A 24,752-nucleotide genomic window follows, 5' to 3' on the forward strand; every position below is an offset into this window, starting at 1 on the left:
ACCATTAACCGGAGTCATGTCGTGCAGTAATTTTAGAATATTAAGTTAGGTTAGAAGGTAAAAAGAAGAAGTTGCCCAGTTCTGCAGATGAACTGGTGCTGCTGCAACCATAAAGGTTGGAAATAAAGGAGTAGGAAATGCTTAAACAGAACCTCTTAGGAAAATTCTCACAAATGCTGTTCTCACCTCAAATGAGGTGTTTTGTTCAAATCTTCGGGAGAAGGAAGGAACTGCACAATAGCCGATTAGACAAGTTGCGTTGCTCTGTATACAAATTTCTACAGAACTAACAGGTACTATCTCTACAATGATACAAATCGCAACACAAATATTTGGCAACAATTGGGTACATGTGACTTTGAAAATCTGTCCGAACAAATTCACCAGCCTTCCCAATAGGGTTAGGTTATAGAAACCTAAAATGTGGCATGACGCCTAGATTCTTTATTTGCTAATCATTGCAATTACAAAAACGGGTGCAAAAGAAATTCGGATCTGCGTTTGGAATCGACGAGTTAGAAAAACGAATGTGATAGGTAGTTAGGTCGCTGGGAACTGCGGGGGGCTGCAGGAAGGAACAATGTACCTATAGCTTGGTTGGAAGTTAGGAAATCATTGCCAATGTTGTGTTAAATAAGTAAGCACATAAGGAAAAGTGGAGAAGTGCATGCTGACAATTTCTTCCATAAATAAAACCATGCTTAGTGTATTTATTTGCAGGATGAAGCTTGCTTGGTAAACAGTTACCCAATATAGTGAGCGTGTCACTAAGTTTGGTTACAAAAACAGAAAATTGTACAAAAAACAAAACGCTCATTCGACAAAATAATATTTTAATATATATATGGAGAAAAGGGTAAACTAAAGGAAATTGACCTGCTCAAAGGTATTGGTAGTCTTGTTCAGCAGGAGGTAGGTCATATTTGAGCCGTAGGAGATGGGCTGGTGGTCGGCCAAGAACCAGGACAACTGGTTAGAGCCGATAAACGGCACTCCGGCCACCTTCAACATCTCGCCCAGTAAACGGTCATCCTCGTCATCTTGTTCACCTTGGAAGGTCAAAGCCGGCCAGGTAGTCATCTCTGCTTGTCGGCTGCTGACGTTCACTTCTTTTGAGAGCCAAAGATAGGAGATGTCTGGGATGGAGATCAGCCGGAACCACACTGTAGGGTAGACAAACAGTCGGAGTTAGTTATCTAGAGAGATGTTGCTGCTAATACCATTCACTGATCACTTACCCATCGTAGTATACAAACATAATACCGCTATGCATACTAAATTATGTGAAGCGATTACATTAGGAAACATAATTAACTATAAATAAGAAAATATTAACTAAAAACACACTCTGTAAGTATCACATGATTAATTTAAATAATTATTAATAAATTAATGTGTTTGGAGTAAACGTTTTTCGCAAAATCGCTTACAAATACTGAGCTAGTTCAATGCGACCTCTCTCAACAAATCCGAGAAATATCGCCGATCTCAGTGTGACCACGGCCAAGTTCATGTTCCCGTCTGCTAAATCTAATGTGTAACGTCACGATCAACACCTTGCAGAACGAGGTAATGAAGCGAAAGGTTAGTTCGGTTAAAAGGTTGATCGCGTAGGCAGCGGCTAAAAATACCAGATGGCCAATTTTATCGCGACAAAGTAAAGGAGGCGCCAATTTCGTCCAGGATCTTTAGATAGCAATAAACAAGATAACAAATTAAAGTTAAAAATAGAACCCGCAGATGACTGCATCAACTAATGTTGTTGGAACGAGCCAAGGAACAGAGTTGTTAGAAAGATCAGTTTTAAGACCACCTCGGGGGCTAAGCTACATCGCCGGTCTGCACAACTACACAGGTGTAAACCGTAATATGGTGGAGAGTTCAGGTGAATCATTTTTCTATAATTTTAATCATAACGGCCGTGGCACACACTTACCACGAATATGGGCGTCTTTCCGGGTATCTCGTGAGAACCAGGATCTAGATTTAATTATGCCCACGCACGTGTGCGTAAACCCGGAAGTACATGTTTATAAAAAATAAAAGAAAAGATTTCCAGGTTATTTTGGTATTTCCTGGTAAACGAGTTCATATCCCTTTTGTCTAAACTTAACCTAATACCTACTTCATTACAAAGAGGTCATTTTTATTTTTTATACATTTCCCTGTTATTTTGAAGATTTCTCTAGTTTGGTTTAGTCTGATTAGGTTGGGCATAAAACAGAGCGCACTCGTCACGTGACAATGTAGAAACTAGTCATAAATATTAGCCAGGAACTTGTAACTTCATCCCTTGTTCTGGTAGGGAACAGACTATAAGCTAACTATCGCCATTCTTCTGCTGGGAAAAAAGCAACCCACACTTAAAGCTTCTATCAATAGATAGCGATGGGAAGATATAGTGCGGAGATTGTAGCTCTAATAGAAGAATCTCCTCCTACCAAGATCCAAGGGGATAGTTAGCTTACCAAGATCCAGTCTATTTCCTGCAGGTTTCTCTCGTCAGAGACGAAGATGGAGGTCACCTTTAAAGTTAAGGGTGAAAGTAGTCTTAAAAAAAATACAAACAAAACTGTGTAATACAATGAGCACATAAGATGCAATGGAACGTTTAGTAAACATTAAAATATTTCTAATTTTCCAAAATTACATTTGAAATAATTTCAGAAGATAGAAAAGACTTAAACGCATCAAGTTTATTTACGTAAAAAAGAAGCCTTTACAGATGATGATGATTTTAGTTCGGCTTTCATGGACATCTTCTTCCAAGGATTAGATTTATAATTTCATCTAATTAAGGTGTGCAACACCTGAATAACATACATCTGAATGCAGAGACCTCCTGTAGCGCCAGCTCGCGGTGTAATTGTTAAATTCCGTCTTAGCAGTAAGATACGTGTTGAGGTGAGTCTTCCACCAAGAACACCGCCCATCCGCCAGCTTCCTATTCTCTCGCATCTTCTGAATAATTCACAAACCAAATCTTTTGGCTTCCTTAAAATCCTCTCATGGAAGTGTTATATAGCGATTTCTTCTAATTTATGTATATTAGAAACTGTAGGTTAGATACAGCGGGATGCTGTGTCTGTGTGCGATAGAGATCTACCGCACGGTTGCTTTGCAGAGCTGCGGGATATCGGGCATCAATTTAGTGGCTAGCTGCGCTCATCCTGTTACGCTGGATCTGTGTGTAACCCGACTAGTTATCCAGTGAGCGGACATTAACTCAATCATCTATCTAATCATTTTCCGGTACACCACGCACACTCTCTGCCGCCTTAATATAAATCTAATTTATTGCAGAACGAGAAGGGAAAAAGCTATACATATTTAATTATCGTAGCGCATCTCCGAAAAGCGGCTTATCCGGTATGGTAATGTAATTTTATACATTGAGAAATACGAAATGACCAGACGTAGTCTTAAAACTGAATTAAACTAACTTCCTGGAGACTTTGTGAACTCTCCCTTCCTTTACTATTTAACTTCCTGTTTGAGCTGGTTAAAGGCTGGACTGTTGTCTTTAAGGGTCCTATATGACGAATCTTATCAAACTGTTGAACGTTGAACAGCGTTAACATACGTCTTATCGAAACAAAATGAAATCGATGATTGATTTGAAAGTTTGACCAGGAAGGCACCAGTTTCCTAGTTCGCTCCAACAAAACTGACACGTAAATCTGGTGCTACTGTTTCCGTCAGTCTGTGCCCTGCATTCTCCATCTCCACTCTTCAGCGTCTTCTGTCCCTAATCTCCGGAACCGTTGGCTATTCTATTTTGTTATGGTCACACCTGCTTGTACTCAACTACTTTATTGAACTTGGTAGAAGTTTTCCTAATTTGGGACAAATTGTGACACAGAGTAAAGTACTACTTGACGTCACTACGAAAATTGAAGAAGTGGCCCCCATCGGCAGTTACCAAGAAGATAACTTGAGGATCGTTTACATGAAGTGGACAAGCAAAAAGAAGATTTGCTTCTGAGAGTGGATCTATATTACCCTCCTAGTGGTATTGTCTTATAACTGATTGTTTTAAACGATCCAAACAAACCATCCTCTTGTCGACCAAGCCCTTTCAACACTTGAAGATCTTTGAGGCGCTTTGAGACCGGAAGAGAGCAAAGATTTGGCGTGGAAGAATCCTAAATCTTGCAAAAAGAGGGGAACCCACCTAGTGTCTCGACCAACCGCCCTTTGATTGTAGGGATATAGAGGCCCCTCTCCTAAGAAAAGTCGTTGAAGACATTTTCTAAAAAATAGAGGAGAAAAGAAACGTGGCTTACTAAGCTAGAAGAACAAGACTAGAAGAACTATGCTAGAAGAACTAGGCTAGAAGACGGTTAAAAACTTATAGCTTTGCGACTGTTACCCCTTCAACAGTTCATCGATTGTCAATGTACGTGGCTATCTGGCTGAAGCTAGAAACTCTGCAAGATGGACTACTGCGCTGTAAAGTCGACACGGCCATAAAACTCCTATTGGGCACTTTACTGTGTTTACACAAGATAAGGTTCTAAGACTAACTTGACGGTAAGCAGGTCAGGAGAGAGATACAGCCTGCCTGATACAAGAGGCACGCCGCTAGGTATTGCCCTCACGCAGGTACACCCTCTGAGTATGTAAACAAATAGACAAACAGAAATTCAAAAGGCTCGTGCTCTCCTCCGTATAGCCCATCTGGAGGCAGCGCCTTTGAACCACCAAGTTTTTGCGATAGATATTAGAAAATATTTATTCAAACAATAGCCGAGAGCCAAGATGTTTACTGTAGACCGGGATGCTGTGACTGCACAGTCGGTCTCTTTTTGTGAACTGTTTGGCTTGCAGTGTTGATGTTCCTCCCTCTACTCCAGCCCCTCTTGTACAACCTTATCTTCTTTAGATTGTTTGTATTGGAGCACTAGTTAGTTCTTTGCGTCAACCTTTCTCTTCAATGAACTATTTCTCAGCCGCCGAGTTTCAACTTTCTCTTAAGAGAAATTCTTTTCTAAATTCAGTGCGATACAGGGAATACCCAATATTTTGGGCCCTCTGAAAACGAAAAAGTGGTTTTTAAAAAATTGATGAGGATTTAAGCTTGACAAGGAATTCAAAATTTGGAGATTCCTATCTGATCCGACAACCAGGTGGCCATTAAAATCTGAGTTTACCTTATTTTGCTTACCAAGTAGGGAAAAATTTCTTGACAGTCTTTGGACATCCCTCTCTAGGTAGTAGATGATATCTGGCTGACCGAAAAGCTAACCCTGACGTCTATTCAGGGGAATTTACTGCTAACTAAGCCACTAAAGCCTTTTTTTAACTACGGTGCGCCTGGGGATACCCATAAACGAAGTCTAATCAAATTTTTTGAGGCTCAAGTCAAGTGGAAGCATCATTCTTCTAGACGCTGCTTGTGTCTTGTTTTTCTTAAGGGGATAAACGCCAAGAGAGACTTTATGGAACGTAGGACTTCCTCAGAGCCGAATAAAACACATTACTGATTGAAATAATGAATAAAAGAGTGGACTGAAATTACACGTGTTTTGACAGATTAAGGATTACAACAGGAGGTCCGTGGTAAGTAGACCACGTGCTGCTCCAAACTGACTTACTCCATGTAAGTCTAATTAATATATCATATCAAACATGGCTGCCGATTTAGTGGCATACCAGCAGCGCCAGGGCAGGCCGGAACATGTAAGGAGAGCAGCGTGCTGAGATAGGAGAGTGTTGTGGCCAACCTGGGCGCTGAAGACCCCGGTGCTAACCTGATGGATGGACTACAAGATGTGCTCACAGTGGGGTGTTTGCTCCACAATCATTATCTCTTGTGTAGACACGCAGTATGTGGGTATTTATATATTAGGATCTGATGCACCATTACTCTAATAATCTCCAACAATTAATGCAACTCATTCATCTTTCTCTCTGCATCGTTATTAATCACATGCCCACTGCATCCTATGTAATCGTATCATTTCATTACCTGTATGACTGTATAATTTATATCCTGAGTTATCATCAATAAATCGACTACATCTATTCCACACTCGTGGCTTGCGTAGCGTGCTTCTTTCATCTGAGTAGGCTAAAGCCTTGGTGACTTCCCGTTCGTAATCCACTTCTAAGAGACATTTTGTATTAAGATTTTCATTGAGGAAATTTAATACCACTTACTCAAGTTAATTTTACTGCATTAAGTTTTCATTAATATTGTTTAGTATTTCACAGACCCTGATCATGCCATAACCTAAATAAAATTTCTTTGTTAAAATAGTGATAAAATGTATATTATATCTTCATAAATAGTAATAAATAGCGATATATTTTAAATCTGCCTAGATTATTCTTCTGATTTATCTTTATTTTGCCCTTTATTCTGAATCATCACATGCAGACACATTAAAATAGAATGAAAGGAAGTGGGCTAGTCCTGGTATGATCGCATCCCTTTGAGCAGTTCTATCTCAAGAGTGGAGAACTACGCATGTGCAGGTGTCTGAGAAATGAGACGTAGTCTTTGATTTAATTCGTGAACATTAGGATTTCGTGGAGCGCGTAATTTGAAATAATGCACTTTCGTCTGCGTGCTTAGAAATAGTTCGAAGCAACGTTTTTTGTTTTTTTAATTTCAAAAACTATTTTTAGGAACTGTCATTGCTTGGAACTGCATATTTCGTGGCTGACTTCTCAACTACAGTATACCAAGCAAACAAAATTTGAAGGTACTAAAAAAGAAATGCACTTTATTTACAATAATTACCTGTTTTACAGGACCTTGCATTCCCTGTCAGCCGCTCCAAACCCATTTAGACAACTGCACAATTACTGGGAGCTCTTCCACCCTCCTAACATGTAATTTAGCAACATTCTGCCAGACCGAACTACTTATTTCAGACCTCCTTCTCTTGCCTTCTAAAACTGTGCTTAAACTCCACCACTTCCTTCCTGAGAAGTTATTTTATTACTTGTTAATGCTGTAACTAAGGTTTAATTGTCAGTCTGTGTATACTTGATCAAGAGATCACCTAACCAAACGATGTTTAACGTTTAGATAATTATATAACAATTGAAATATCAGACCTTTCTGAATGGTAAGTAAAAAATGAAGGATCCGAAAAGCGGAAGTGGAACTTACCGTTTGTAAGATCGTACAGATTTTTAATTTATTTTGAGTCACCGGAAATATACGACGTATATAAAGATTCATTGCCAATTTGAGTCCTCAATGGCCGAAAACTGAGTCTTTCAAGAGTCATGTCAGTGTTTCACTGGATTTTTAAAATTTGCAAGATCATACAGGAAGACGAGACCATCTGCGGTGAACTTGCCAGTCGACCATGTTAGGAATATTATCATCGCATATCGTCGGCATCTATAAAAACTCGTATAATACAATAAAGGCAAACATCTGGCCACTTGATATTTATAATGCTACCGTACTTTAAATCGATAGAACCATCGATAATATTAAAGGCGGACAATGCTACACGGGCCAAGCCGTGCACATTAATTTATGGTATCTGGCTGCTCTGTGTGTCTGTATAGAAGTTGGAAATACAAAGGAGTTGGAAATAAATTGTGAGGAACATAGTTCAAGTATGATTAGGTCGAACGGGATGGCCCGCTGGATGCTTGTAGAGGAATTGTTGAGGATCGTAAAGCTTGTAGCTTCTCTTAGACAGGCACCATCTCTCTCTTGCCGGGAGACTGTCCTCCAGTATGGAGACAATATCTCCTTTTTCTTTTTTTTTTTGTCTCCAACTATGAATAATCCGCCGATAAATAGATATGAAATATTGGTGACATGAAGGAAGGCTTAGCGGTACGACCTCACCTCATGGTATGAACCGGCCCCAGTGTCTAGGCAAAGAGCTCGTTGACATATTGCCTATGGTTGGAAGTTACGAGTGTGCACCAGTAGACAATGGAAGTCAGGAAGACACAACCCCAGGGAACTGTGTTATGTTCGAGTGCGATGTGAGTGTGCTTGTAGTAGTAGTTTTGTCCTTTTCTGAGCCAGTAAATATGGGCGCGAGGATAGGATCTACAAGTCTGGAAGCAGTTGGACGCCCCGTCGCGAAGCCGAGCACAAGCGACCCCATTACCATAACGCACGACTACCAGAGTGCCCCCGTCAGGATTGTGGCGCTCTGCCTTCGGCTGGCTGCTCTTCTAGTAAACACAGGTGGGACCTCCTCGCCCCGTGTAAGATGCCCTCTCAAGACGGAGGCCTTACAAGACGATTGATGTGTTATTTAAAAAGAATCAAGAAACCCCCCTCTGACATGGACCAGTCGCTGCAAGCCTCTGGGGGCCTCGATTTATATCTGTAGATAAGATCTCTAACAGGAGCCCAGTAGGCAGCGAGATTGTGTCCACTCGGTTATGATGCCCATTCGTCATTCAGACTGCCGTGTGCGACACTCTACATCCTCTTTGGAAGGGAACGACCCGCAAGGTCCTCACCGACAGTTTTTATTACAGACACGGCGCGGTTTTGTCCCAAAACAAGACTACTCCTCCTCATTCTGAATTCCTCCTCCTCAGGTACTCACAATAAAAGTGAACACCAACTTTTCTCCTTCATCAATATTCCTCAAAGGACTCCATAAATTTTAAAATCTGCTGCTCTCTCTAACATCATACCTCTAAAACTTGAACCACAAGAGTCACGACAATTTTCTTGAAACTTTAAATTGGAGAAAAAAAGAAGGGAAATCGCTAGAAACCCAAAAATCTGTTCGGAAAAGTGGCATTTCCTCTCATCCGATTTGCTTCGGATTCGGAATTTTACTAACAAATTTAATTCCCAGATCACAGGTGATGAGAACATATATTTCACTGAAATGGGTTGTTGGAGAAAAGCCAGGCCCCATTCTTTCCTCAAACGTGTCCTTATTTTCATTTTTCTTAAAAAAAAAAATTAAAAGAACTTTCTACAATCATTTCCAGGTAGACTGATTTTCCAATCAATTATCTTTAAATTTTGAGTTCGATTTTTCCAATTTAAATGGAGGAAGGAGGCGCTAACTGACCCCGTTGGGCTCATCATAAATCATAAATTGGGGTTGTTACCGTCTCATAGCCACACAACTGCACTGGCGATCGTTATGACTGACAATCTCTTCTCCAATTGGCTGATTGACTGATTGACGCTCGGCTTTCCAAAAATATCTAATAATCCGTTTATCTCATTCGCATCATTCATCTGTCTAGATAGAAGATTACGCGGCCAATCCCAGACTGATATTCATTATTATTCGGTCGTTCGGATTGACTTTATGAGTAAACTGTGCTGTTAAAACAAAACTTTTTTAGTAAACATTCCTAGTTACAGAAGTGAAATTTTTAATTGCAGGATTTTTACTGCCATGGGCGATGTGCACCATCTGTTAATAGCCTTTTAACCTGGAAACATCTGAAATGTTGATGTTGCCAACATAAATAATAAAATTTCCCTTTTTTTTACATGTTTATATGTGGATAAATTGAGAATAACAGCTTATAAATATATGATATATCTGATCACAGAGCGTGATTCTCAGCTGTATTATTGTGGCTGCTACAATAAATTCTTTACTCCAAAGACACTTTAATCTTATTTCTCATAGATTTGCTTCCATTATTATTCTTAATATTTGCCAGCATTTCAAAAATATTAAAAGAAAATAAGGTGAGTTGAATTTATTGAATTTAAATTTACGATGCTTAAGTGCCCTCTGACCGTATGTTATTTTATTAATCCTGTGTTCGGTTTATATTATATAAATATGTATTTAATAAAAACTTGTATATTTATATGTTTATCGTATTTGGAATACAGTTTCCTTATTGTACGTAATTGTAACGTCTGCTGATCATGATTGGAATAATGGGTAGTTACATTGTGGTTATTATTAAAGGGATCTAGATTTATATCAAGCGGATGAGAAGTAGCGCTCCTGAGAAATGGAGGCTGCATTTACCTATATCATATCACACCACTGCCTTCTCTATCTCACTTTAAAAATAAAAGCCAACGCCTCATCTGAGAGTAGTACAGCTCGTAAATTACAATAATATTATTAACAGAGCACAGATATGGCTGCCTAACTTCTCGCAAGAAAATTTTTAATTTATATGTACCTATATACAATATATATGTATATATAGATACAGAAGCGATACATTAAATTACAATTAGGCTCTACAAGCGATTATTATAAAGCGCCATTTCTAGTAAGTTCTATCGCACTTCTCCAAACCTGGATCTAATTCGGAATGGTAAAAAAGGAAGAAAATGAATTTACGTTCGCGCAGAAGCAAAATATCCTCTCTCTGTATCTCTCTGTCTTATAGTACCACCTTGGCCATAAGTAACTCCTTCTACAGGCTGAACGCTGTAAAGGGACGAAAGAAGAGGATCACAGGCCGTAGGATTCTTTGGGGATTGAAACCAAGTTCTTTTTGCACTTTAAGGACCGTGGGATTGTGTAATCGTCACCCACCCAAATTTAGGAAGCTGCATCCCAGTCTGGAACCCCTCCCGGCTATTTCGGCCCCACCTGTGACCCTGAACTCATTTTATTATAAATGACTTTTTCCATCAACAGAATAATTTTATTAAATAAAACTTGCAAAGTATTGAAGCTGGCCGTCTTTTCTAATGCATCTTCGTCAAGTTTAAGAAACATTTTTGGCACAAACTATGGTACCAGAGAGTTGCATCAGATCTTGAAAAAGAGTGTCCTCCCGGAAATATCTGTTCGGAGTCAAAAAAAAGTGGTAGATATCACTTAATTCTTAGAAGAAGGCCCTGACTGTAACTTAGCGATCCAAATTCATTGGCCGGATGTACCCTTTTTGTAGAATATGGGCCCCCAACGGTTTTCCTTTAAAATTTGGGCCTTTATTGGCCTCAAGCGCATCCACAAATGACATTCTAGGACTATCAGGAGCAGTTCTTGGAGAAGAGGGATGTAGGCTTCCCTCTACAGTGTAATGTACGGTCCTCATCTAAAAAATAATAAAATATAAAAGGGATTAAATGTGCCACTATAATTGCAAGTTCGAAGAATATTCCGGAAGTGTTAATTCATTGAATAGATTTTCCTCTTTTCCGGAATTGTTCCAAAAATGCCCGCTACGAGTGCCTCTTTTCATCTTACTCTACACACATTATACACTCGTAGACGAATCTACCTTCATCTGCAAAATTATTCTGAACGAATTCTTGTTCGCGCTCTCTGAGGACTAAGTTGTTTCTAAAATGTTATGGATAGTGTGTTAGAAATTATTAATCTTTTAAAATTAAGAATTAAAAAATCAATAAATAAAGTTCGAACCACAAAAATGGCAGTAAGAGAAGGTTATGTTACTGTGCTCTTGATAGATTTTTTAGGTTATACTTAAAAATTTTTTGAACAAATTACGTCAGGAACATCGATTATTTGCATAATTGAAATGAATTATTATTAAACCCATCGATTTTTTTTTTTACATGAATACATTTTTAAATAACAGTTACGTGACATTTTTCACTGTGAATTCATGTGGATGTTGAATGCCAAAAGTTCAATAGGAACATTTGTATCTATTTTTTTTTGTTTATGTACATTTTATGATAATATATAATTAAATATTTAATACAGAAAATATATATCACGAATCGTTTGCATATAATAAAGTCGTTAAAAAAATATTAACAAAAAAATAATCCATTTAACCTCTCTAGACTGACAATATAACAAGATAGTCATCAGTGCATGATGACTGATTTTGGAACGTGGCTACATTCTTCATCATTGATATCCATTCTGTTTAATATTCCTGATTGAATATCTTTATTTTCAGCAAGTAAAATTGTGTTTGCATTTCCGTAATCTTTATAGAATGTTACAGAGTTACGGTAAAAGAAGTTTATGCGATTTTAGGACACCAGCAATGTGGGGTGCCTCTAAATTTATCACACCAGTAAAGAGGAAAGTAAAATTGAACTGGGGGGGGGTCCTAAAAAAAAATGTGATAAGCTAGATGATGGTTAAGTAGGGAAGGTGTCGCTGGCCGCAAACTGGAGTCTTCAGATCCCAGAGAGGTGCGGTGGTAAGGATCTACAGGATCTGCAGAGGAGACCGTCTCCTTCCTGTGACGACCAGCCATTGCCACCACAATACAAAGACATGTCGGCGCACGCGCACTCTATTATTTATAATAATGAATTACACACCACATTACAGACTAAAAAGCCCATCAAAGTAAGAGATATATGTCTTCTAATGTTCAGTCCTGTTTAGATCTTACCAGAGCCTTCTTGATCACTTGTGGTTTTCCTCTATTATTAGATTCTATATTAAAAAAACTTACATTGTTGTACATGTACTTACTATTTACATACGAGCCCAGCGTCCTCACGATCATCTAACATGTAAATAAACATTGTGGCGATCATTTACTTCTAATAAAAGGAACAAGTTTTACACTTTTATGGACATTGAATAGAAGACTTTATGGGGCATTGACCTGCAGTTCAGGCGCCAAGTCAAACCAGCGCATTGACTTGCTGCATCTAGCCAAATTACTATCTTCCATGACTCTGCTCATAAAGCCCCTGAGACAAAACTTTTTATTGGTATAGATATCGATACAAAGTATCCAGGGCCAGGATCTACCTAGAGCAAAATCTAAAATCTTGTTAAATGAACCAAAGTTAAAACAAGTCTGTAGGTAGAGGAGGTTCGGCACGTCGATTTGAAGGCAGATTTACTCACTGGAGTCTACTGATCAATCAAGAATATCAGGACAGCAGCACACCAATAGGTGTCAGTACAGGTGAATGTTAGATGTGTTTAAAAAACTGATGAAAATTCTTCGTAAGTGTATTCGATGGCCTTGGCCGAAGAAGTGAGTTCCATCAGAGGGTGCATCTCTGTATCGTAACAGCCACTGATGAGGGTTCACATCTTTCACAAAAAGTTGGGCATTTAGAGTTTTCAAGACCTTACAAACCACAGTTCAAAAACTAAATAATTTAGTTTGTTTTGGTTTTGCAGGATTCAAAAATGAGTATTGCTCGCTTGATTCTCTTGAAAATGGAGGAATTGCAGGATTTCCTGTCAAGGGAGGTAGGAGTAGGGTGAAAGCAACCAACTTGTGGTAAAAATTTCAAGGTTTTTAAGAGAACTTGTGCACTGTGCAGTGTATTTCCTGTCCCAGTTGTTTGGTTGCAGCCCACTCTGTGCGCACCGCACAGACCAACTCTAAATACGTACATAGATAATATTGAATGTGTTCTCGAGCTAGCTCGCATGCATTCATAATGTTGATGACTGACCTTTCATGGGCTTGACCTTCTGCGTGGTGGACCGTGCCAGCAGATTGCGTGGGCGATGCCTTTTCTTTGACGCCCACTCTCTACCCTAGACACTCTCCGTCGGCCGGCCAGGATTTCGTATTCAAACGGTGTCCTCCTACACCTCCCCGGGTATTTCTCTCTGATTCGATTTTAATGATACACCTTCAAACGTTCTCTCTCTCGCTCTCTCTCTCTGCAAGTTGCACCTCAAACTCTTCCAATAATTACACACAATTAGCCTTAAAGGATAAACATCTGAGAAGATAGAATATAACGCGAATACATTACTCGCAGTGTGGACACACTCCAATCCTATTATATATTTCCCCGCACCTACCTTCAGAAGAGAGAACACAATCAACAAAAAAACTGAAAGAACTTTATCAATTATTCATGTGGATTTGAAGATAATTCAGACAGAATGTCACCCTGCTATGCCGGGCTCGAACTTATCTACACATTCTCTCCTCACTTTGTAAGACACAAACAGCGGATAACCACTCATTCATTCATAAACACTTGGCCTATTCACAGGAAATCCTAGTGTTAAACACCCACACGTCTTGCTCTTCCACTGCAAATCTCCAGGAAACCTTACCTGCTCTGAAGAAAATAAGAAACTATTTTGAGACGTTAAATCCAATCCTCAAAGAAAGCAAAACGAAAAATCTTAACATTTTTTTCACTTCCCTATTTATAAAACCGAATTTTAATTTTTATTTAACACAAGTTTTGTAAAGCCGTATCCTTTAGAGGAAGTCTATCCTCCTCCTCATCAGAACCGCCCACCACAAATATGATTACGGTAAAAGTTATAGTTCTGCGCATGTTTAGTGTACGTACAGTGCGGATGTAGAAGACATGACAACAAAAGCTAATCATATTTCGGTAAAGACGAACTTCTGGAAGACGGAATTGGTTCGAGATCCAGTCCAAATATTTGTGATTTTCAGTTGTAGAAGTAAATAGTTCACATGCACTAGATAGAGACCAAATTTCGCCCCATGTCAGGTCTCGGAGTGAGTCACAGACCATCAATCAAATTTGGACAACGCGATTTCCCACTTGTGAGCTTGGTTCCATAGACCGACTAACAGACCAAATTGTAAAAGCTACATTTTCATATTTTGCGGCTACCTCAACGTAAAAGATAATAATTGTAATCAAATACCAAGAATTTTTAATCTTTACTGTGACCTAAGCAGAGTATACTTGGAAGTCTCCAGTATCCCAGTTGGATGCTGAGCTTCGTGATCATGAAATCTTGAGTGGTTACCTGGTTGCTAAAAAAAAAAATATGGGCGCCGGTAGTTAATTACCACGTAACAATTTAGGAGGTCGCATGCTAATGAGAACCGTATATCTTACTTTATTGTCCACGATTCTCATAAATTATCCTCTATTCCTCCGCCCTGTTTCCGTTTTTATCATTTTAACTACCACTTTATTTCATTTATAGCGGTGAACTTTATTGTTGTTGCGAACCATATATTCTACTTCTTTTTTTGGGTAGGGGGGGCCCACTTTATTTATTGTCTTGTGACGATGTGTCCGGCTTGCTGACACAATTCTTTCTAAAATGGGGATCTGCAAGCGGCCAGCATTAGTTCAGTTTTTTATACTCCTTATTGCGCGCTCATGTTGCTAACTAAGGGCGACGAGCCTCCTCTATGAACGCAGATAATTATTGTTTATGGGCTTTCCAGGGCAATTGCCCACTACAGGGATATTTCAGTTCAGCTGTGGAACACTGTATACTGTCCAGGGCTACCAACCAACAAATGAGCTAATCGCTCTCTGGTGGCCAACCAACAGTCTGCTTTATTGACTGAGGCAATACGGTTATTGGAGTTTCTCTTACAACAGTGTATCTTACAGATTCTCCGTTTTGAGATTTCGAAGGAACAATCTGAAGTGGATAACTGCTTATATTTATAGACTTGGACTTCAAATTTACCAAAAATATTTTGTTTCGCGGGCCTCTTTCAGATAGATGCTTTGAGCTTGATACTTGGCGCTCCTGTATTTGTTAGAAAATTAAACAAAATTACTCGATGACATCACAGATATTATGTGAGTTTATATTTGGGGATAGGTTTAATTGGCAGCCTCACTATTCGATTCCAACACCAGATTATCGATATTTACTTTGGATTACAGCCGTCAAAAAAGAAAAAGTATTTAATATGAGGTTTGCAAATAAATGAGGCAGTTCGCCTGAAGAAGTGCCGACAGTTCCAGATGGTAAATCTTCCAGCCAATTACATAATTACCAAGGCACACAGACTCCAGGCTCCAGGGTAATTTGTAATCTTGCCCAAATTACAGTGCCTAAGATGCCTCTAATCTTGTACATCATACACACCAGGTATTATCTCCACTATTGTCAATATCTGGAGGTCTTTTATGCTAATTCTTATATTATTACTTTATCTCACTCCTTTCATGAATAGAATCGTGCAATTCGTTTATATATATTTTTCTCAGTTACTATAATTTTGAAGATAGTAGACAGATAACAGTTTTAAGACACCCAAAAGTCGAAAAAGTTATTTTTTGTCAATTGCCACTGTTTGTAATTGTACACATGTTTCTATTCTTTGTCTATACACATTGGTACGGTAGATAGATAAGTAACTCCTAACTCGTGAACATCGTCCCTTGAAGACGTGTGCAGCTTGGCCCAGTATTATGGTCAGAATGTTCGTTAGGGTTATTTAACTGAATAAAAACCCTTGACTCATAATGTTGGTAATGTCAACCAGGGGGCGGCGGACTCAGCAGCCCTCTCGAGGGACCAGGAGATTCAAGTAAAAAAGAGAGACCTATCTGCCGGCACAGCAGGAGTTCTCCAGTCAATAAAGGGCCTTAAAGTGATTAACTCAGTGTGCTCTTTAGCTGGGAACCTGCGTTCTTCGTTTCCAATCATCATATAGCACCCCCAGACTTTGGATCAACCCTCTTCAGCAACGTGATCTCAGTAAGTGCCATTAGAAATGCTTTTGTTCAGCGATAACGATCTTATGAAACAATTATTCATTGTGTTTCAATTTTTCATTCAGGCTGATAACAGAGAGTGATCACTTAGGACCTGATTCAGAATGGGGTCAATAAGTCAAATATTTTTTTTGTTGTGTAACAAGCCGACAGATCAAAACTGAATCAGAAAATGCTTTGCCCCAGTCATCATCTGGCACGGATCCACCCCCGCCTACTGGGCAAAACACGTTTCGTCCTATTCTTGTCCTATTTATATACACTTGAGTCTATAAATCTCATTATAGGAGCTTTCGCCTGAAATATCCTAGCCCTAAGAACACGATAATGTTGTTTTTAGCGCATTGCTGGTGTGAGTCTGGTTTAGTTGGTCACCTTAACAGAATACTTAAAAAATGATAAAACAAAAAAGTGCTTTGTCAAATTCAGATAACGTTTGGTGAAGGTAATAAGGCTTTAATAGTTTTGTTTACGAGAGAAAGTTAACTTTGGTAAGTTAGTGGAGTTCTCTGTACGTCGCTAACAATCGCCACGAGCCTATCACTAAGGAGCGCCGGCTAGTTGCTACTCCAACATCTACCATTTTTCGGCTGACTGGTTACTGGGCGGAAATGTCTTTCACCACCAGTTTACCTTCATAAATTTGCGGCCATAAACGGATTTATAAGTGAACAATGAGCATAATTTTCTTTCATCTATTTCTTCATTAAAATAAACCATTTTCCAAACTTTTCCATTTCCCAACACAATAGCAACTTAAAACTGATAATATTACGTAAGTAAAATCTCGATTTTTGGTCTATTTTTGGAGATTTGTTTTTATTGCATATTCTGACAGTTAACCAAATACCTATGGGTGAAAAATTGTTAAAAAAAATTTAAGATACATTTTAATTAGAAATAATGGGCAATTAAAAATTGACCAACCACAATGGAGAAAAGAAGTATGAAATGTAGGTGGTATGTTAGGCCAATCAACTTTTTGATTGGCCACGCCCATATCAAAATGGCTACGCCCACATCAAAATGGCCACACCCCCACATCAAGTAGAACATGCTTGTTTCTATTAAAATATTATTTTCAGCTTTTTGGAAATGATCGTTTTTCTGTAGAATATTTTTTCATTTCTTTTATTACTCCTTTTCTTTCAATGTTCCCGCCGATTTTAAAAAGGGTAATGATTAACTTGGCAAATTTGTCTATTTTCTTTCTAAATTACGTTCAGTAGAACAAATGGAAAACCCCAGATTAACAAACGGATTGGGTTAAGAACTGCCACGGAAATTAGCTAAAAGCGAACAAAAGTAGAATTTTGCTTGAAGCTCGGAATACTTTTGAAATCTATTGAGATTGATATTAGAATGGCCCCCTCCTGTAAGCCAAATTCCTTCAAATTTTGAAATTGAGTCTTAAATTGAATTCTCAATACAGTTATATTTGTGGCAGTATCAGTAAATAATCACATTTTTATGGAAGCGGAAACGCCTCCTTCCTCAGAAGTTTCCTGACAAAAAAGAAGTTACAAATAGAAGGATCTAGATGCACACAATTAGTTCGCCAAGGTCACAGGAAATCGTTAGAGCTGTTTTCGAGAAAAATATTTTTTAAAAACTATCGATTCAGTGAAGTTGTAATTCCGGTTGATCAAGACCTTGATTGTAGCGTCTTCTGTTGGCGCCTAAACGAGATATTAAATTTGAATATCCTGCGATATTTTGGAGTTATCATCATTTCTGAGTTAGTTCCTTTGAAAAGAGCAGGACAGCATGAATGTTGAATTCTTTGTCCCAGTCTGCTTTCAAAGTGGAAGATCTGTGGCTAGCTGGACATCCTTCTTCACATGTTCTTTCTTTGTGTTTTTAGAGGACATCCGCAGACTGAGAAATTACAATGAATAAATAAAGGAAATAAAGACTAGGTACATGTCACATAGCTTCTTTATAAACACATGTAACAAACCACTCTTGCTTTATTTTTTAGAAGACAGCTTTGAGCTGAAGTGATAGATCTCCTGGGATGAAGGACTTCTATCTAAGCTGAGATGAAAGGACGAGAAGAGCGTGTCCTCTGGTTGCTAGGCAACACACAGAGAGAGATACAGTGACACTCTTATTCCCTTCTACTGGCTCTCCTCCTCGTGAATCTTCGCGCGACATCCCCTCACTTACACACACTCACACGATCACACACTGGACTGTTCATTTATTACAAATATTGTACCTTGTTTATGACTCCATTAAACCAGGGAAGAAGATAAAATAAGAAAGTGATAAAACACTAAAAAAAAAAAATAAAAGTTATAATAAAAAAAAAATAACCAAACTCCTTACATTCGTATTTATTAACGATACAAAACATTCCTGTTTTGGTAGATTACATAATAAATTACTATAGCACACTGTAATAGTGAGCAGAAGAGGAGGGGAGAGGCTGCGTGTCAGAGGGGGGACTTAGAGGGGCAGCAGGCCAACTAACACATGCACATAGTGCATGAATAGGGGGACTTAAAGACTTAACTTTGTCATTACAACACCTTCACATTCTGAAACGTAAAATTAATGATAGCTCTCTCTGTATTACTATGTATTTATTATTATACATACACAGGGCTATTTATATATATATATATATATATATAAAAGTTATGTACATAATTGTCAAATCAATTTGTGTAGATTGTAGCCTTCAAGTACAAATCCATTTCTGGATTAATGTTATATTATGTATTTAACATAACTCTTAACAATTATTTTCTTTATGGAAACATTACATGATTTTTATATGAAATTATTCATGTATATAAAGTCCAATTTGTAAAATCACCTCCAAGTAAAGTAAAGTAAAGTAATCGCCTATTTTTTCAGGCGGGGCTTTACGTCCAACTACCAATTAGGTGTCATGGACGGAGGCGACTAGCAAACATACTTTACTGTAAATTTCTTTTATTAACCATTAAATAAAATCCAAGGCCTAAAACCGGGAATCGAATCCAGTACCACAATACATATTAGCTTTGCAGGTCTCGCCTCTTAACTGCTCGGCTATCGTGGCGCCTACTTCCAAACTAATGCTTACGGTTTATTAGATTTGAAACCTGGCCAGTTTAGACGAAATAACCTACATTCTAATCTAATTGTGATGCCACAAATTTAATTATTTTATTAAATATATTTTGGTAGCGTTTGGTTTTCAGTAACTGAACTTAGTTGAGCAATCTTCGTTTGTTGCATTTTGTAAGTTGAGTTTCTCTCTGCAAAAGTATTATTCCTTGTCTTACATCGGCCTTCATTTGAAGCCCCCATCCATCTACTTCCCATATCCAAAATTAGAAATTGTCTGGAATAGCATTTTGTAGACAAACTGCATAACATAACAAAACTAGACATTCCCTAACTCTTGACTGAAATCTTTAATAATGTGTATGTAAATTTTTTCAGAATCTGTAAGGAGTTGACTAATTGGTAGGGATGAGGAAGGAGCCTTCGCCAGCCCGAACTCTGCGGGAGCTCATCAGCGGCTCTGGAAAGGTCATTATCTCCAGGACTCCACAATAGAACCTCCACTCATATCCTCCTAATAACTTACCTAAACAACTCTCATATTTCTCTACAGTAACTCGCATCCATAAAGACATTCCTGGACCTTTTATTATCAACATATGACTTTCTGGCAACAAAAAAAAAAAAAAAAGCAAAAAAACTAATTTTGAGAAACATCTTGCAATATGTTAATGATAGCATAACTATCACAGCATCCAATGGGTTACTTCATCGCTCCGGCTTCCATATTAATATAATGATTTAAAAAGCACTCTCAGACGGAATTAGCATTTTTATGGAAACATTAGCATATCATTCCCCTCCTCAGACTTGCCAGGGAGTTTCAAGGGATGGGCATTTTCTACTTCTCTTACCCTTGTATGAGGGAGAAGTGTCGTGATCGTACAGATTTATGATTCTTCCTAGAAAAGGGGTACTTGAATACGATACATCTGTATTGGCCACCCGCACCCCTTTCCTTCCCTCGTTAATAGTTTCGAAACCTCACCGTTTCGACTCTTGACTCCCAGCTACTCACACGTCCTTTGCTTACTAACACTACGTAGTTTTTAAAGCCACTCTTAAATTGTCACTTCAGAAAGATGCTACCAACCATTACTTCTCCTCTATTCCCTCAAAACTTTCCCAAAGCAAATCACGGAAGCCATTTTCGAATAGTTGCACAAAAAATTAAAAAAATTTCATTAGAATGCTACTTCCGGTAGAGAAATGTGATTCGCGCGCAAAAATTTGAGCAACACATTTAATTTTTCTTAGTAATTTGTAAGTATTTCAATTTAGATGTTCCTTATTTCTGATCCAACAGGAAGCCAAAGTGGTTCGAATTGTCCTGGAATATTTCAAATAAACTTTTTAGATCAACATGGATTGTACGAGTGTTTGATGTAAAAACATTGCAGCCACTTTTGAAAACATGGAAAAGTACATTCAATTAAATATTAAATTCCGATTGAGAGATTACCAAATCGATTGTTGATCGCTTAGTTATAATCGAAACCATTGATGTGTCCCAATCGATACAATCTGAAACACTGTAACACTTCCGTGGACAAGAGCTAAGGAAAAAGTCAAAAATTTGGTCAAGTCGCTGATTTTGGCGCAAAGCTTAGCGACGATACTGTGGTGGGAGCCAATCGGAATGATACTGTGGTGGGAGCCAATCGGAATGAGTTGGCCCCAATTGAGAAAAAAAAAAGTAAAGAAGAAATTCTTTGATCGAATACCCATTGAATATACCCATAGATAGGTTATACCGCTTTAAAATAGAGAGAAGTACAGTGCCAGGTATTGGTACTCTGTTGGTACACGCATGCGCATAGCTATGGTACCCACTAGTGGTGCGTAGTGGTCATTTTGGATATTTACGAGCGAGTTAATTAGGCTGGTCATTGTGTTTGGAGACCTCCCGCCAAGCGGGACCCCATCAGAACTGTCCCAGTGAGCGGCCGCTACCATATACATCACTGTTACCAACCTAATGCACCCTCTTTCACACAATTAACAGATAACCAAAAAAAAGAAAAAGTGTGGCCAACATTTTATGATTTATGTCGACCAGCTTTATTCATAATTTTCTTCGATTTATGCAATTCAAATTAACAAATTTTAATTTCGTGATCGTCAGTCTGATTTGGAAATTTACAATTTTTCATTTGTCTTGAGCTCTTGACCTTCTCTTACTCCAGTAAGCGATAGTATTGTGATCGAATCAGAGATTTTAAAATGACTTTTAACCAGTAATCAACAATAGTTATTGGTGTGCCCAGCAAGAAGGCGAAATATCGCGACACGAGCCGAAGGTGAGCGATAAACACATTACCTAGTTGGTCTGAATAAAAATCAAAACATTTAATTCTTACATAACCTGAAACAAAGAAAATGAAGGTTTCTAGTAGCAAACCAATGTAATAAACGGAAACAATACTTTCCAATTGGAATATCTCATTTACTTGTAACAATAACAAAAAAATAGATGTGATCAATGGTTAGCTTCCCAGCGGGAATCGAGGGTTCGAAACCAGCAGATAGACCTTAGATTTTCTCTTCCTACTAGGTCGAGCTTCTTGAAGGATTCCGAGGGTTTGGATGATGATAATTTGGAATTGCAGTATGTTATTGTTTATTGTTCTGCCGCCTCTATGGGTGGGGTGACTTTCAAGTGGCTGGATTGAAAGAAAGTGGCCTCCAACGAATGATAAATTAAGTAGAAGAATCTGTCACTCGTAACCCCCTCCCCTCCTGGGTGAAGAAAAATGAAATTAAAATGGTCCTCCAGATGACAATGGAGTGGAACCCCAAACATCAAGCCGGGTGTTAATGTTGTACCAGGACAATGGACCCAGTGTCTCCTCGGATCCGCCTTTATTTCATCTTTCATCTCGCCTATAGTCTTCAGGACAACAATAGAGAGGCACTTTACAGGATATGTAGGTGTTCTCTGTAAGAGGACATCTCTTAAGTCCACCTACCGACCTACAGGCAGGAGCCCTATTTCAGACCAACGGTGGTACAAAAAAAAATGTAATAGGCCTAACCGTCTCTGTCTTTGGTGTGAGTGTGTGCCGCCATCCTCCACTAGATCGCTCTCCCCGACTGGTCCGCATCTCATCCCAATCCCCTCTCCACAATCATGCATCCCAAACACCTGTTTTGATTTTGCACCTAATTTTATAAACCCCATTAAACATTCAAAGAAGGCCACACTCAACACTACGTTCCATCAGTTCTGGGCTTCCATGTCCTGAAAGTTATTTCTTTTCTATTTTTTTTCTGCATTTGGAGACTCGAACAATAATTTCCTCGCTCACTGCTGTCTTGAAATCAGTTATTCCAGCCGGAGGCATTCCACAGACTACCATAGCTTCTCTGAAAGCGCTTTCTTCCCTCATTTACTCTCTCCATAGTCTGTTCCACCCCAGAATATACCTGTCATTGGCATGTAAAATCGAAACATTATTAAACAAAATTGAATTTTTAAAGTGAATAATTTACTTCTATGATACACTACTCGAATAATATTTGCGAATTTAGTTTGTGCCACATAAATAAATGTAAAAAACAAAATCTGAGGCCCCCTCACGATTTTTACCGCAATTTACGTAATTAAATAAAATACAGTATGACCAACTATGCAGTTAAACTTTCCCTCTTGTCCCTCGGTAACAGTCTGAATGGTGCATGTAACTTTCCCAGAATTATCGTATTAAAGAGTAATGTCCGGGGCGCCTGGCTTCGATCTTGAGAGTAGCACGGCGCTCACGTAGTAGGAAATGACGGGTGTCTTCTCTGGCTTGATCAGGAAGGTTTAGAGCCCCCGTATGGCCGCCCGTGGGAACTGCAGGCTACTTTCCCATCAAAGTTCGACTCAATACTCTTCTTGTTTTGTTTATATTTAGTATTGTCCATGATTGTTTGTGTGTGTGTGTGTGTGTCGCTTACAAAAAAAAAAAACGATTGAAGGAAATATAGACAGGCTAGCCACTCTAAAGACCTACATTTTACCTCCATCATCATTATCCAACTGTTTATAACCCGACTTAGTGATTGCCAACTGAAATTCCTAAGTGTGCCAGTTGTTATTAGTCAGTTAAAGGGATATTTTTTTTTTTTATTGCGAGTGTGTGAACATTGTTTAGGTCAACACTGATTATTAACCATATAAAACCTCTGTTTCTATGGAAATCTCACATTGATGAACAAAATAAAAGAAGTAGGTAAATAATTACTATTTATAGCAGCATTATATTTCTCACGACTGCCTTCTTGGCCACTTATTTTGATCGCTTCCTCTCTTCATTGAACCATTTCTTTATATCTGGACCCAGGAGGCGATTACAAGAATCCGGTATTATTATTATTGATGATCACATCTAATTGTGGAAGAACAAACATTCTCTTCCGATTGAAATCACTCCGATTAATCTGTAATTCCAGGTGGGATTCTCACCATAATAGTCAACAAACTGCGCCGTTTCACTAATTTGTATCTTTCTACAAATATTACTTGATATTAGTAATACAAATACACTTGATATTAGTGAAAATTTATTTAGGAAAACTCCTCCCCCAAAAGTGGATTTTACACTTGGTAGAACAGGATAGATTTTACTCTAACGTGCCATTTCTGTTGTATGTACAACTTTGACATTTATAAACTATTAGGAGGTTATATTTATTGTTAAAAAAGGCGCCACCGTAGCCGAGCGGTTAGAGGCGAGACCTGCGAAGCTAATTTGTATTGTGGTACTGGGTTCGATTCCCCGGTCTTAGGCCTTGAATTTTATTTAATGGTTAATAAAAAGAATTTTACAGTAAAGTATGTTTGCTAGTCGCCTCCGTCCACGACACCTAATTGGTAGTTGGATGTAAAGCCCGTCTGAAAGAATAGGCAATTACTTTACTTAGAATAGAATAGAAAAGAAATTTATTATTCTGAGACAATTGGCCCCTAAGAATAAACACAGGTACAAATAGAGGCCTTAATAGTTTGGCCTGTGATTGAAAGAAAATAAACAAATAAATAAGTATTTACAAAAAGTGAAAATCAAAATAACAATAGAAATTAAGGGAATAAATTAAAACAATTAAAATTCCGGAGGAAGCTGGATAGAAAGGAGATAACTGAATAGACGGGATTTAAAGACAGAAAGGGAAAGGGTTAAATGTTTACTTACTACTTTATCGTTAAAAATTTTAAATTTGAATAAATACTTAGATAGTATCAATTAACTAAAATAATTTCATCATTTTTATTATCTCAAAAATTGTACTTGGTATGGAAGATTGGCATGCTCGTAGGCCTAGAACATTTACTCGCATTATGTTCCTGGCAAAAATACGACTTAAGGCAGTGCTGAAGACGAATAAAGAGAGCAAA

The 24,752-nt window shown here is 38.3% G+C and overlaps 1 protein-coding gene across 1 annotated transcript; it reads right to left on the minus strand.

Moving 5' to 3' along the window:
- Positions 1-816: 816 nt before the first annotated feature.
- LOC141451859 (uncharacterized) lies at positions 817-1,503 on the minus strand. Its single transcript, XM_074123596.1, has 2 exons — positions 1,239-1,503; positions 817-1,163 (listed from the first exon to the last, which is right to left on the minus strand). Exons 1-2 carry the CDS (start codon positions 1,306-1,308, stop codon positions 862-864), a joined length of 372 nt encoding a protein of 123 aa, XP_073979697.1. The 5' UTR covers positions 1,309-1,503; the 3' UTR covers positions 817-861.
- Between the last annotated feature and the right edge of the window lie 23,249 nt (positions 1,504-24,752).

The sequence above is a fragment of the Rhodnius prolixus genome, unplaced genomic scaffold, assembly GCF_049639745.1.
Source record: "Rhodnius prolixus isolate KJV_2025 unplaced genomic scaffold, Rpr scaffold_14, whole genome shotgun sequence".
NCBI classification, from domain to species: Eukaryota; Metazoa; Arthropoda; class Insecta; order Hemiptera; family Reduviidae; genus Rhodnius; species Rhodnius prolixus.

What these genes read in the sequence shown, in the direction of transcription:
- LOC141451859 (XM_074123596.1), bottom strand. Translation starts at nt 1,308, where the DNA reads ATGTTTCCTAATGTAATCGCTTCACATAATTTAGTATGCATAGCGGTA. An exon ending in ATGTTTGTATACTACGATGG is followed by an intron (nt 1,164 to 1,238) that starts GTAAGTGATCAG and finishes TCTACCCTACAG; the next exon opens with TGTGGTTCCGGCTGATCTCC.